This window comes from Hyperolius riggenbachi, chromosome 6 (assembly GCF_040937935.1).
Source record: "Hyperolius riggenbachi isolate aHypRig1 chromosome 6, aHypRig1.pri, whole genome shotgun sequence".
Lineage (NCBI taxonomy): Eukaryota > Metazoa > Chordata > Amphibia > Anura > Hyperoliidae > Hyperolius > Hyperolius riggenbachi.
Window position 1 is genome coordinate 224,095,067 of NC_090651.1, and position 15,701 is coordinate 224,110,767.

Below are 15,701 nucleotides of genomic sequence, written 5' to 3' on the forward strand. Positions count from 1 at the left end.
GACGTCACTCTAAGCGTAACATGTACGCTTAGAGGGACGTAGGGGGGGGCGTAGGAGGCAGAAAAAGGTAGGCTTCCGAGAGAAGTTGTCGCTTTTTCTGCGGAGGAGAAGAATCAGTGATTGGGCACCAGGGAGGCTAACAAACCGCGGGTCGGGAGGGCGCATGCACACGCGGGAGCGCACATGGCGAAAGTAGTTAAACAATTATTGCACACTTTCTGTAAATCCAATAAACTTCATTTCACTTCTCAAATATCACTGTGTGTGTCTCCTATATGATATATTTAACTGACATTTTTTATCGTAACAACCAATGATTTATACAGGAAAATCATGATGAGTAACAACTCTTGCATCCCACTGTACAATAAATAGTAATAATAATAATAGACTAGGATTTAGATTTTGGTCTCTTATGCGATTGAGTTTGGAACTGTCATCTTTGAGCCTTGCACTACACACTGCAAAAACTGGCAGGTATCATTTTGAACAAAGGCTTTTACAAAGATTCCAGCTGCCTTGCCAACTTACATGCACTTTATCCAGGCAGAAAAAAAATATGCCACAGCCAGTGGCATACGTACAGGAGTGCAATAATCCATAATAAAACCATAGTAAAAATAATATCACAGACCCATAATTTATATTTACTATTTAAGGGAACTGTCTAACCTTTGTGGTCATCAGGAATAGACAGTTTTCTTGCTTTTAAGCCAAGTTAACCACTTCAACACTAATGCTAGGAATACACGGTACGTTTTGTACAGTGTAATCGAGCCGCTGGATCGATTCCGGCGCATCCCCGCGGGCGCCTGGATCGATTCCCGCTCGCCCCCGCGGGCGCTTCTTATCTTCTCCTCGTTTTCTTCCATTGTCCTGCCCGTGGAATCGAGCGCGGAATCGATCCGGCAGGTGATGGGACACGTCACATTTTATCAATCGAGCCATCAGCGGCTCGATTACACGGTACAAAAACGTACCGTGTATTCCTAGCATAAGGCTAGGTTCACAGTGGCCAGTTGCATGACACACATGCTATAGTGTGTACGTGAACTGTAATGGAGTCTAAACAAATACTTAACCACTTGCCGACCGCGCACTCATAACGCGCGTCGGCAAAGTGGCAGCTGCAGGACCAGCGACGCAGATCTGCGTCACCGGCTGCAGGCTAATTAATCAGGAAACAGCCGCTCGCGCGAGCGGCTGTTTCCTGTCATTTCACGGGGGGGGCTCCGTGAATAGCCTGCGGTCCGCCGATCGCGGCTCGCAGGCTAAATGTAAACGCAAGCGGAAATAATCTGCTTTGTTTACATTTTTACAACGCTGCTAACAGTAGCAGCGTTGTAGTAGATCAGCGATCCCCGGCCAATCAGCGGCCGGGGATCGCTGTCACATGACAGCGGGAAGCCTGTTAGAGGCTGCACAGGTTAGATCCGTTCCTGTGCAGCCTCCGATCTCTCAGGCAGGGAGGGAGGAGAGGGAGAGGGGGAATCTTGCGGTGGAGGGGGCTTTGAGGTACCCCCCCCCCCCCCCCCGCCACCCACAGCATGCAGGAGCGATCAGACCCCCCAGCACATCATCCCCCTAGTGGGGAAAAAAGGGGGGCGATCTGGTCGCTCTGCCTGTCACTTGATCTGTGCGGGGGGGTGTAGAGCCCACCCAGCACAGATCTGAAAAAACAGCGCTGGTCCTTAGGGGGGGGTAAAGGCTGGGTCATCAAGTGGTTAAATACAAAGCCTGCATGTAGCGAGTTAGAATAATGTGATCAGCTACAATGCAGAACTCTGAACAGGCCCATAGAATAGTATGGGCAGGAAGTTGACAAGCAGAATTCATCTGCAACACAACTGAGCACTGTGGACCTAGCTAGCCTTAGGCCTCTTTCACAGTGCGACGTTAAAGTCGCACGTTAAAATAACACGTAACGCAGAATAATTCACAGCAATGGAAAATCAATGGCCTGTTCACAGTGCAGACGTGTGTAACGCTGCACGTTAAATGAAAGTGCTGCATGCTGTGTGTTATACACGTTTTTAGCTGCGTTAGACTGTTTGCACATGCTCAGTAAGACTTGGCGACATACTCTTCATTGCCTCTATTTTCTACTGTATATGCTGTATGCGTTCGTAACACTGCGTTGCGACTTTTTGCCCGCGTTGCGTTGTTAGTTTGCGGTGCGACTTTAACGTCGCATCAAACTGCAAGTTAGAAAAACATGATCCATTACTGTGAACAGGCCCACAGAATTGTATAAGCGGTGAATTGACATGCAGAATTTTTCTGCAATGCAACTGACCACTATGAATAGGGCCTAAGGGTTTTTTCCCTTAAAATCCAGAGTCCTTTTCAGATTTCAGTGCTGCTTCCAATTCATTTGGAAAATTGGTTTGTTTGTTTTTTGCCACAAATAAGTTTTCTTTGCATGCAAATTTTTGCTAACAATTATTTTATTTTGTATGCTTTTTTTTTTTTTTTAAACAATGTTTTATTTGCTTTTCACATGTATAAACAGAACATAAATGTTGAGGCATCAAAGCCATTTTGTATGCTTTTTAAAGGGAATAAGAATAAATGAAAAATATATTTCTCAGTTTTCCACAATTATAGTTTTAAAATACAAAGCGCTACTGTAGATTAAACCCATAAATTGTATTTGCACATGTATCTCAGTTATTACAGCCTTTAAATTGTGTCCCTAGTACAATGTATGGTGATAATATTTTATTTGGAAATAAAGGTGTATTTTTTTCCCATTTTGGGTTTTCTCATTGAACTCTATCAATAATTACATGGAGGGAGGGAGCAGAAGGAGTTAATGTGTATATTATAGGTATAGGACATTTTAACTTGTAATATTTTATTATGTAATATTTTTTTTTGTCCACAACAAGTCCTCACCCAGTCTCCTGTCTATTTAGAATGCTGAATCATAGCATTCCATGTTAGCAGGAAGTGACAGTTTGTTTTGTTTACAACCAATGATCACCTTTGCTCGCTGCAATTCATTAGACACTTTGATTAGCTTTGGAAACACATGGTCCCATTCACCAATCTGTGCACTGCTGCATGCTGCCGGGATCACCTGCATACTTGGGCAAGTATCTATGTCTCTGGAAGCTAAAGTGATGTTTTCAGAGACAGATACTCATCACGCTGGAGGAGAACTGGTTAAGATGGCCATGTGCCCCCAGATAAAAATAAACACCCAGGTAGGTGATCTTCAGATAAAACTAAGTAGCCATGTCCTACAGATGAAAGAATTAAGTAGACACTTGACCCAGAATGCAAAAATTAAGTAGGGCTGTGGCCTCCAGATACATGAATTATGTAGCCATGCACCCAAATAAATCCATGTGTGCCATCACAGAGCAGTATTGGGTTCCCCTTGGTATCATTGTTAGGTAGGTATGTGTGCACCCCATATATCAAAATTAAGTAGCCATTTTCCAACAGTATGAGGGTCCTTTCAAAGTTCGTCCATTGCAATGCAATGGACAAAAACCGTTGCATTTGGTTGACAGAAATGCAAAGATAGTCCTATCGGACTATCACATTGATACCGGTGCAATGCAATGGGTTCCGACGGCATAACGGAGTGGATGCAATACATTTCCTGAATAACGTTCCAGTTTACATTGACAGTGAGGCATACTTTCATGGTAATGTATGCCATACGGTATGGTTGTACCGCACCCTTAATATTGATGTGTGTAAAGCAGTGGTCCTCAAACTAAGGCCCGCGGGCCGAATGCGGCCCCCTGAGGCTTTTTCACTGGCCCCCACACACAAAATGTATTACATGCTGTGTTGGAGGCATAATGTCGGCTCTGGATCAATGGGAGACATGAGAGCTGCCCATGTTAGTAGGCGCTGTCTACAATACCTGGGCTCAATGTAAAGTTTTTCTACATCATTTTATGTATTCTCCGGCCCCCCCAGCAGTCTGAAGTATGTTGACCTGGCCCTTGATCGAAAAAGTTTGGGGACTCTTGGTGTAAACTGTGCAGTGCATTGCATGTAATGTATTGCATTCTGCTCTACTCATCATGTGGATAGACTTTACACAGGTTATTCTGATTAACGTTAATTCAATAAAATGATATGCTCATAGTGTGAACAAGACCTAACAATTCTCTAGACTAGACACTTTCTGTACAAAATCTTTTCAAGCAAAACTAAGAAAGGGAAAGCCTTTTAGTTAAATCATTGCACTCTTTATTTGAGACAGAACTGAAAGTTAGGATGCAAAGATATGACTCCAGGTCCTCTTTAGCGCAGGAACACACTAGGCAGAATCACATACGCATTTTCCACTATGTGCTATGGAAAGCGCATATGCGATTCTGCCTAATGTGTTCCTACCCTTAGAGTTGCAATTAGCTAATTACAAGATTAACCTAGGGCATATATTTTTTCCCACAGTTCAAGATTAAAAGGCCTGATGTGGTGGGACACAATCCGGGACAGACGTGACCAGAACTCTGCATTCAAGCACTACTGCACTGCACTTTCCTTAAGATCAAGCCTACCTGAATGAAACACTCATCTGAAAGTGTCATCAGAAAGGGAATGATAAACCTAAAACACAAGTTGGCTTGTGATGAAAAATATAATAATTCTGTGCTTTAACTCAATTAAAAATATTTATAATAATGATTTTAATAAACTCTTATGACACAATGCTAAGAAACACCATCGACGTTCACTGCCCTTTGCCTTTACTTGCTGAAAACACAACCGCAGGTCACCCAGCACTACATGCAAGTGGTAATGCAACTTCTATTAATAAACATACCAAATCTCACATCCTTTCCCACATCTTTGAGGATTTGTAAGATCAAATTACTATTCTATAAAAACTTTAAATAGAGGGGCGTGTCCGCACGTTGAGAAAGATGGATGCCTGAGTCCTGAACTCTGATCCCTGTTAATAAAAAACACTACTTTGCCATGTTTACCTATAATCCAAATGGTGGCAGTCTTACCTGCTCTGCCTCCTGGAGACTGCACTTTACTGCCACTGTTGTATGAACCCAAGTCTATAAAGGAAATCCAGCCTGTAGACTATCAGTCTCCTAGGTCACCTACCTAGTCTGTAATCTTCACAAAGAAGACAGGCTTATTGTCTTACTGTGAACAGATACAAAACAAAATTATGAAAATATATCACAGTAAGAAACTAAAATTCTGCAGCAATTTTTCATTCAAATCGCCCTTTTTAAAAAAAAAAAAAAAAACAATATTTTACTTGAAATAATGACTTAATCAGGTAGGCAGCTTGGGTTTTACTGGACCACTGTAGTTTTACTGATGTGTGCCCATTTGAAAAATGTTGCCACTTCCTGCAGGCACACTAGTGACAGAATGCAAGGGAATCTCTTCAACCAGGATATCCATTGTGGTGTGGAGGACGATTAGAACCCAACAGCTTCTTATTGCCATCTATGACACTGCAGGAGAGTTTGCCTGATTCTTGTGGCACCACCTGGAACAGGAAGTGAAGGAATCTCAGCAGTGGGCCATAGACGACATTACACTTGATAAAAGTTCTAACCTTTTACCATTCTCCTCAAAATTGTTTTGGTTGAAGACTGAGATTAAAGGTGGCCACTAACAACACAATTTGCGGAAGGATTGTTTGTTTATGATCATTCATATGATCGATCAGAAATGATCGTGCTCAGCCAGTAATGGCCGAAAATCTCTAACCAATCCGATCTGATAAATGAAATCAGTCTGATTTTTGGATCAAACCCATTAATCTGATTGGATTAGTTAGGAGAATTTCATTTCTGATCACATGAATAATTTGAAAAGAATGATTGGCGAATCCTTAGTGGCCACCTAAGGGCAATAAATATATGAAGCACTTACCTGACGGATGTGGTTTCGCCAGATATTGCAACTTTAAGCATTCATTTGCACATGTTTACTTACCCTCATCCCAAGTATTCCTTGGCATTGATATAGTAAATTATACTATTATTATAGTCTATAATGTGTTGAGTAATGAACAAACCTATTTTGTATGCACTCTATTCTCTCTGCTGCTGTCTATAGGAATGTATATTCTGAGCAAATTTTGCACTTATGAAAATTTTTTACTTTGTAACAAAAACGATACAGTTTCAGTTTCCCAGAAAAAACGACACTATTTTTTTTAAACCCCATTGTATTTTTAAATGTATATTTTATTACTAAAGCATTGTATTTTATGATATGGTACCTTGTTTAACCCAGGTGGGAATGCTTGACAAAAAATAAATAAATATACCTCATAGCATAAAAAACCATTGAGTGGTGTTACTGTCTCTACATGGAGGAATAGTCTTGATATTAAGGTACAGCTGACCTGAAGTGAGGCAAAGCTACCGAAGCTGTTCCTCTCCTCGTTCCACCCGGTACCCATTAGAACTCCTTGAAAATGTTCACTTTTGGCTAAAGTCACATTATTAAACATGAAGAGTCAGGTTTGCTGCAATTTTCCCTCCTATCAGCCTCCTCCCCTTTCCCCATTCACTCCCCTTAGGAGGAGGAAATGGTAGGGTGATAGGAGGGACCATCACCGCAAGCCTTCCTCTTCCTGTTGGAAAATTTGAGTTTAGCCAAAAGTCATATTTTTCAAAGCGTGAAAACAGGGTCTTGGGGGTCAAGGAGAAAAACGGACAATGCACAGAGGTATGTGGATCCAGCATAAACATGCCTCTGTGCTTTGCTTGGGTCAGGTATCCTTTAAAATGATTGTCTGATGTATGTGCATATGGAATTCTTATCATAAATTACTCTATGGACCATTTTCTACTGGCCATACTATCTCTCACCACTGAGCAATTTTCAAAAGCAATATACCGGTAGTGGAGTCAAACGCATAATCGTATTCTGTATCTTTTACGGCAAACGTTTACCGAAAATGGAAAGAACATTTTCTGAAAAAAGCTCAAGTGTTTTGGCAGTTTAGCTTAAAATATTGCAAAGATTAACGGCAAGCATTATTTCATCTTGATTAATTTGCTTTCATGCATATATAAAGCACAAGCATTTTACAGCGCTTCTAACACAAACTGACAGGTAGCAGTGTCTAGTCTCTAGGGATGGTCAATGAGTTGCAAATAATTCTGAGTTGATGCCAGGATTGTACAAATTCTGTATGCAAATATGTGTAGCTTGAAAATGGACCAATTAAATTCCACCTTGGCATGATTTGACGGGTTCATTTTCAAGCTGCTTAAATTTAATACATCGCTAAACTAAAAGTAAACAGCTCCTGTTTTATAAAAGGGAGCCATTCACACTGCACGGGATCCATTGCAGTAAGTGGGATGCACTTATGTGCAGTCCACGATAATTCTGCATGTTCCCCCATACAGCTTATGGGGGTAATGCATCAGCCCTGGGCTACATGCCTCAGACTGCTCTGTCCCTGTGCACAGCCTGGTGGTCGGGAGAATCTCCATTGGGTTGCAAAAGAGCACTGTGAATCCTCAGCAACCGGGTTAATTCTCTGGTTCATGGTGGACCAATAAAAATTCTCCCTGTTGCTAGGGAGAATTGGTCTAATGCAGCCTATGGAGAGCCCCATGCTTCTGCCGGCCTCCGGGCTGACCGAGTGGTGGCAGGAAGTGGCGAACGCTTCGGATGGGTGAACATGGAGTGGATGGCGCAGAGCAGATGCGCTTACCGTGCCTGTTCTGCATCCGATCAAGTCGGAACTGAGCCTTAGAAAGTCTCTTGCCCTGTGCAGCTCTAATTACTCCTGCAGCAGGGTGGGAATTGGAACAATCATTTTATTGCAATAATACTTCCGCAAAACAGGGGTGATGGCACACTGTGCTCAAAATATTTGACATCTTTCATTCCAAAGCCAATTTCAGGGAACTTATAGGGGAACTTCAGTTAAGAGGTATACGGAGGCTGCCATATTTATTTCCTTATACTCAATACCAGTTGCCTGGCAGCCCTGCTGGTCTATTTCTCTGCAGTAGTATCTGAATAACACCAGAAACAAGCATGCAGCTAGTCTTGTCAGATCTGACTTTAAAGTCTGAAACACCTGATCTGCTGCATGCTTGTTCAGGGGCTATGGCTAATAGTATTAGAGGCAGAGGATCAGCAGGGCTGCCAGGTAACTGTAACGATTGTGGAACTTACTCCGTGATTAGCGCACAACGCGTGCGCTGATACGGCGGAAATCCTCCACAAGCGTATAATTGCAGGAACCCAGCAAAAGGTGCTACGCACCCGTAGAGGGAAATTCCTGTCGGCAGATGGCGTTGGGGAGTGCAGAGGAACCAATCCTCTGTACCTCCACAAATGCCAGACAGGAATTGTACGAAGCGCAGAACGCAATCGCAAGAGAAGTGATTGCGAATGAGAACGAGCAAAGGGACAGGTTGTATGTGTGTGCACCAAACTAGTCGTCAACCCGCGACGGTGCACACACCACAGCAGATAAGAAGTAGGAACGCGATCGCGAGAGGTGTGATCGCCAGATGTGACATAAGGCTACAGCAAGGCGGAGCACGAGAGTAGCAAAGGCACAGCAAATCATACAATGAGGAAAAAAAAATAACAAACGCTAACTGAACGCGAACACCGCACTCATTCGCAACAGTGCACGCGTTCATGCGCGGTCTCCACGTGATAAGCACAATAGAGACAAGCACGCCTAACTAACCATCGACAGACAAACATGAAACAGAGGACGCGAGCGCTTGCTTAACGGTTACCTCACCGAGCCTCCAGCAAGCGTTCGTAGCAGACAAGACAGACACACGAAAACAGGAACAGGCGGGAGATAGGATCCACCGCACTAGCGAAAGTGGCTAGCGCGATCCAGGAAGACAGAACAGAAGGATCCACAGTACTAGCGCAGGATGCTAGTGCGATCCAGGTACAGAGTAGCAGAACAGAAGGATCCACAGCACTAGCGCAGGATGCTAGTGCGATCCACGGAGACAGAACAGAAGGATCCACAGCACTAGCGCAGGATGCTAGTGCGATCCAGGTACAGAGTAGCAAAACAGAAGGATCCACAGCACTAGCGCAGGATGCTAGTGCGATCCACGGAGACAGAACAGAAGGATCCACAGCACTAGCGCAGGATGCTAGTGCGATCCAGGGAGGCAGAACAGAAGGATCCACAGCACTAGCGAAAAGAGGCTAGCGCGATCCAAGGAGACAGATCAGAAGAGATAGCTGGTAGCAACCGCTGCACTAGCTATACTCCAAGAACAGAGATCAGAATGATTTCCTGTCGACCACCGCTGGGACAGGACAATCGCAACAGAACAAACAAAACAGATAAGCAATCCTAACTGCACAGAGGGAACCTGCCTAGTGCAGTTTCCAGGAATTACTCTAAGCTGATCTTCAAACAGAGAGTAAGGCTGACACTCCTCCAGGAGTGTTTCACAGGAAGGAATCCTTATGACCAGTCAAGCATTGTGGGAAACACATAATACTTATAGTACACGCCTCCAATGAATGTGGCCAGGCAATTTGCATGACAACGTATGCAAATTCCGCAGCAAGCACAAGCTGCAAAACTGACAGAAAGTCTCCTTTCCAGATTTCTGCAGCATGCAAACCTAAACAATGGTCAAAAAGCTGCCTGCCTGCACAGGCAGCTGAGCAGATCATTACAGTACCCCCCCCCCCTCCAGGGTCAAATTCCGGACGACCCTCAAAACTGCTATTATCAAAAGACTCCAACCGAAGACTCATGAAGGTCGGGACAGCTCGACAAGGTCCAATTCCAGAGTCAGTCCACCCGAAACCGACTTCATTGGAAACAGAAGCCACCGAAACATGCCCATCAGCAAGTCTCAGCGTAACACCTATCAGGACTGTGGATACCAGAGAAGAAGCCATCGACACCCTCCAGACCCACCACCTTCCAAGGAGCGTCCGAAAATACCAAATCTGCCACAAAACCTGTTCGAAGTGTCTCTTTCAAAACAAAAGCCGCTGTTGATCGTATTTAGGGTACCAAGCAAAACTTCTCTCGGAATCTCCCAGAACGCCTTGAAGCTCCGCAGAGATTCCAAGAAGCCAGAACGCTCACCAGGCTCACATAAACACTCCTTCAAACCTATGAGCATTTCAGTGCATGCTTATCAGCCTTCTCTTTTAATAACTAGGGTTATACTGGGGGCAGCCATTAGCAATTCCTCCATTGCTGGACACCACAGTTTGCCGGATTTTGTCCGGCAATTTGAAAGGAAGGGAGGGGTTCCTACAATAAATGTAAAATATTTTATATTTGTCATCATGCAACCGAAAAAAGGCTCCTCTTTATTATTATAATTTAGAAAATAGATTTTATTTCTGAAAATTTGGGTCCACTCTAAAGTGAACCTTAGTGACGGGGACAGGAATATACAAACCTGGGGCTTTATCCCACCCCCTCCCGGCCAATCGCTTCCTTGCCGTCGTCCTCCTTTGCCTCTTCTGAAATTACTGCACTCCCCCATTGCGCTCCTCTCGTCAGGAGAGTTCTGCACCTGCGCAGAACCGACTGGAGACATTTTCTGGAGCAAACTTCAGAAGATTCAGGCGGTGGAGTAAGACGACGAGGGAGCGATCGGCATGGAGGAAGCCCCACTCTGCTATCTCAGGTACACTTTAATGACACCCGTTTGACCTTCATCTGCTTCTACGTATATGAGAGTGTTAACCATATAGCACCAGGCTCACATGGAGAGCTACCAAGCACCCCCATGGAACCTTTGACAGTTCCATATTCAGAATTAGCAGGACACCCATCAAGATCAGGACTTTCAGGGACCACTTCTGGGCATGCAAGCAAGCAGGCTAAATCAGAACATGTCTCCACCGAAGAAGCATCTGAGTACGCTGGTAACTGAGGCACACTTGGGCTTTCTGGGTCACAGAGCACACTGGGGTACACCAGCACAGGAGAAACCTCAGGACACGTCGGGGAACTGCCAACCTCAGAGTCCGGCACGACCAGACCAAAACCAGGACCGGGCAGAAAATCATCACGAGTAGAGGTCACAGGTACTGGTATTTCAAAAGAAGACTCGGTCTCAGGCTTAGAGATCTCAATGACTGTAATGGTATCTGACAGAAATTCATCATTGACTACCCATGACTGAAGCTCCACCAGAGCTGAAAAGGTAGCCAGCAAGGCAGCAATGCCTACGGAAGAGGGCAACACCTCAGAAGGACTTGGGGGGCAGGAGACATCTCCTACAAGTTCTGCACCCTTTGGGAGGAACTCGGAGACCTCCAGAACATCAAACAAGACCTCAGGAACATCATTTTCCAGGTTTTCTAAGAAGGATTCTGAACTATCCATGTTACAGGGCTGAACATTAAATACCTCCTGCAGGCAGGGCAGATGTCCCAGGAATGGTTCCACCATAACCTGAGACTGAACTTCATCATAATTAGCGGGATGTACAGGAATATTTACTGGAACACACACTGACTCCCTAACTTCATTCTCACTGTACCCAGAATTCTGTGTGGCAGCCAAACTAGCTTGTAACGCCAAAACTGCAGAAAGACAGGTGAGTATAGTGGCAATACCTAGACGAGCCTCTAGGGACACTGCAGGGGATTCTAAGCAAGGCCACATTGACTCATCCAGAGTACAGGGTGCAGAATCAGCACTTCCCTCAGAGCAAGAAAGGGGCTCACAAACGTCAGTGTGAAAGGAAAACATGTTTTCATTCATGGTACAGGGCAGGTTCAGAGAAAGCGTCTCTGAACAAGGCAAAGAAGGTTCAGCATCAGATTCGCAAAACCGAAGCGCTGTCTCACTCTTAGATTCGGCTAACAATGTCGAATCCGAGGAATCAGAACGCAAAACCTGCGAATCAAAAATCACTTTAGGTTGTGAAACTGACGCTTCCATAGCGCAAACCTCCGCGATCTGCAAGGCATCTTGGACCGAAACACTGGAGCAACTGTCATCAGGCAACGGGCCCCTACAGGTGTGAACAGGGTGAGACAGAGACTCATTTGCAGAAGAAATAGTGACATCAACAGGATTAACTTTATTAGGTATATTAATTTTACTTTTGACGCTGCATAGTCGAGAAATTTTCCCCATAGCAGGGTCACAGACGGAAGGTCTCAAAGATCTGTTTCTAAACGAAAAAGGATCCCACACATCCTTGAGGAAACCAGCAGACTCATGCCGATCACAATCTGCAGGAATATTCGAGAAACAGGCATCAGATCGCACAGATTCAAACTGCACACTGTCAGGAGAGAATCCTTCAGGATTCGCACAGGAATCAACCACAGCGGCACACTCATTCATTTCAGATTGCACAAAGTCAAGACTCTCATGCTTTACCCCAGAAAGACAGGAACAATCATCCGACAACGATGTCTCTTTATTGGAATCAATTGGTTGGTGTGTGTGCAACTCATCCAAAATCGTCTGCCACACATAAATCACCAGATCCACATCACCCTCGTCACATTCATCGGAATCAATCAAAAGGTACATAGAATCGAGACAATCATTCAAGACATCCTCGCTTTTTGCGATGTAAAAATCGCAAAAGGCTTTCCAATCAAAATCGAATTCCTCCAGCAAGGCCCCAACATCCCAGAAAGCAAATGGGGGTTCAAACAGGCCAGTATCCAGATAATCTCCATATGGGTGGAGTTCAGGAACAAGAACAGATTTTTTGACTGCTTTAATATAGTGTGCGATCCTACCTATAGTAGGATCCACATAAGCTTTGGATTGGGGCAACGAAACCTGAGACTGAGAAGTCTCTCTGAAATCATCACATTCAAGTGCTTTCCCTACTTCAGAGTTTACAGAACTAATTTCTTTATTTGTAGTTGCAATGGGCAACGGATTTTTCCGCTGGGAAGTCTTCCTAGATCTTTTACGTTTAGACTTAGCAGCTCTGAATGGCTGCTTTATGGATGAAAGAGTAGATGGAACAGCTGATTGAGCTGCTGACAACAACTCATTAAGGGGGTATGGTAATTGAGGTAATCTCAGCCAATTGTGAATTAAAAAGGCCAAGAATTCCAGGGGTCTTTGACTCAGGGTGGTATGATCTAACACATAAGCCCACATTGACATTTCGCCCCCCAACAGAATGTAGACCATTTGGGGGGCCCAGGTAGACACTGGGGTGCATTGGAATTCAGGGTTCACTAAAAGTTTAGTGCACTCAGACAAAAACTCATCTGCTGATTCAGGTTCAAGATTTTTAAATCTCTTAAAGGTACAAGAGCCGTATTCGACAAAACCGTACAAACGGAAATTCCCTCTACACTGGGAATTTTGGTTGGGCTGGTCATACTGTAACGATTGTGGAACTTCCTCCGTGATCAGCGCACAACGCGTGCGCTGATACGGCGGAAATCCTCCACAAGCGTATAATTGCAGGAACCCAGCAAAAGGTGCTATGCACCCGTAGAGGGAAATTCCTGTCGGCAGATGGCGTTGGGGAGTGCAGAGGAACCAATCCTCTGTACCTCCACAAATGCCAGACAGGAATTGTACGAAGCGCAGAACGCAATCGCAAGAGAAGTGATTGCAAATGAGAACGAGCAAAGGGACAGGTTGTATGTGTGTGCACCAAACTAGTCGTCAACCCACGACGGTGCACACACCACAGCAGATAAGAAGTAGGAACGCGATCGCGAGAGGTGTGATCGCCAGACGTGACACAAGGCTACAGCAAGGCGGAGCACGAGAGTAGCAAAGGCACAGCAAATCATACAATGAGGAGATAAGGAAAATAACAAACACTAACTGAACGCGAACACCGCACTCATTCACAACAGTGCACGCGTTCATGCGCGGTCTCCACGTTATAAGCACAATAGAGACAAGCACGCCTAACTAACCATCGACAGACAAACATGAAACAGAGGACGCGAGCGCTTGCTTAACGGTTACCTCACCGAGCCTCCAGCAAGTGTTCGTAGCAGACAAGACAGACACACGAAAACAGGAACAGGCGGGAGATAGGATCCACCGCACTAGCGAAAGTGGCTAGCGCGATCCAGGAAGACAGAACAGAAGGATCCACAGTACTAGCGCAGGATGCTAGTGCGATCCAGGTACAGAGTAGCAGAACAGAAGGATCCACAGCACTAGCGCAGGATGCTAGTGCGATCCACAGAGACAGAACAGAAGGATCCACAGCACTAGCGCAGGATGCTAGTGCGATCCAGGTACAGAGTAGCAGAACAGAAGGATCCACAGCACTAGCGCAGGATGCTAGTGCGATCCAGGGAGGCAGAACAGAAGGATCCACAGCACTAGCGAAAAGAGGCTAGCGCGATCCAAGGAGACAGATCAGAAGAGATAGCTGGTAGCAACCGCTGCACCAGCTATACTCCAAGAACAGAGATCAGAACGATTTCCTGTCGACCACCGCTGGGACAGGACAATCGCAACAGAACAAACAAAACAGATAAGCAATCCTAACTGCACTAAGGAAACCTGCCTAGTGCAGATTCCAGGAATTACTCTAAGCTGATCTTCAAACAGAGAGTAAGGCTGACACTCCTCCAGGAGTGTTTCACAGGAAGGAATCCTTATGACCAGCCAAGCATTGTGGGAAACACATAGTACTTATAGTACACGCCTCCAATGAATGTGGCCAGGCAATTTGCATGACAAAGTATGCAAATTCCTCAGCAAGCACAAGCTGCAAAACTGACAGAAGGTCTCCTTTCCAGAGTCCTGCAGCATGCAAACCTAAACAATGGTCAAAAAGCTGCCTGCCTGCACAGGCAGCTGAGCAGATCATTACAGCAACTGGTATTGATTAAAAGGAAATAAACATGGCAGCCTCCATATACCGCTCTTTTCAGTTCCCCTTTAAGGGTGGACGGGAATAGGTGTAAAACTAAAAGAGAGTGTTATCCTGATGGTTGATATTCAGCGAGTACTTTCATAAAACCTCACAGAACCAATACCTAAAATATCAAACGGTATATGAATTGATGCATCAAGTAAGTGATATACACAATTCCATGCACTTGTACAGGGTGGCTGCCTGTCACATGCATGAGTTTACAGGCAGATGCTGGCGGGCCCGTCCCCTGCACATCTTACTCTAGCCCAGCTTCGTGTGTGTGGTCTCTGGCTTAAAGCGGACCCAAACCAAAAATTTTTAAAAATATTAAGTTGCACCACTCTAACACATACAGAGATAAATAAACACTCCTTCAAACCTATGAGCATTTCAGTGCATGCTTATCAGCCTTCTCTTTTAATAACTAGGGTTATACTGGGGGCAGCCATTAGCAATTCCTCCATTGCTGGACACCACAGTTTGCCGGATTTTGTCCGGCAATTTGAAAGGAAGGGAGGGGTTCCTACAATAAATGTAAAATATTTTATATTTGTCATCATGCAACCGAAAAAAGGCTCCTCTTTATTATTATAATTTAGAAAATAGATTTTATTTCTGAAAATTTGAGTCCACTCTAAAGTGAACCTTAGTGACAGGGAGAGGAATATACAAACCTGGGGCTTTATCCCACCCCCTCCCGGCCAATCGCTTCCTTGCCGTCGTCCTCCTTTGCCTCTTCTGAAATTACTGCACTCCCCCATTGCGCTCCTCTCGTCAGGAGAGTTCTGCACCTGCGCAGAACCGACTGGAGACATTTTCTGGAGCAAACTTCAGAAGATTCAGGCGGTGGAGTAAGACGACGAGGGAGCGATCGGCATGGAGGAAGCCCCA

General features: G+C 44.8%; 1 protein-coding gene across 1 annotated transcript in view; it reads left to right on the forward strand.

Annotated features, from left to right (window-relative positions):
• Nucleotides 1-6,141, forward strand: part of LOC137522660 (mucin-17-like) — a 68,473-nt gene extending 62,332 nt beyond the window's left edge. The window contains exon 9 of the mRNA XM_068242733.1: nucleotides 4,423-6,141. Coding sequence (XP_068098834.1) covers nucleotides 4,423-4,473 — 51 coding nt within the window. The 3' untranslated portion in view covers nucleotides 4,474-6,141. The remainder of the gene's footprint in view (nucleotides 1-4,422) is intronic.
• Nucleotides 6,142-15,701: the final 9,560 nt, after the last annotated feature.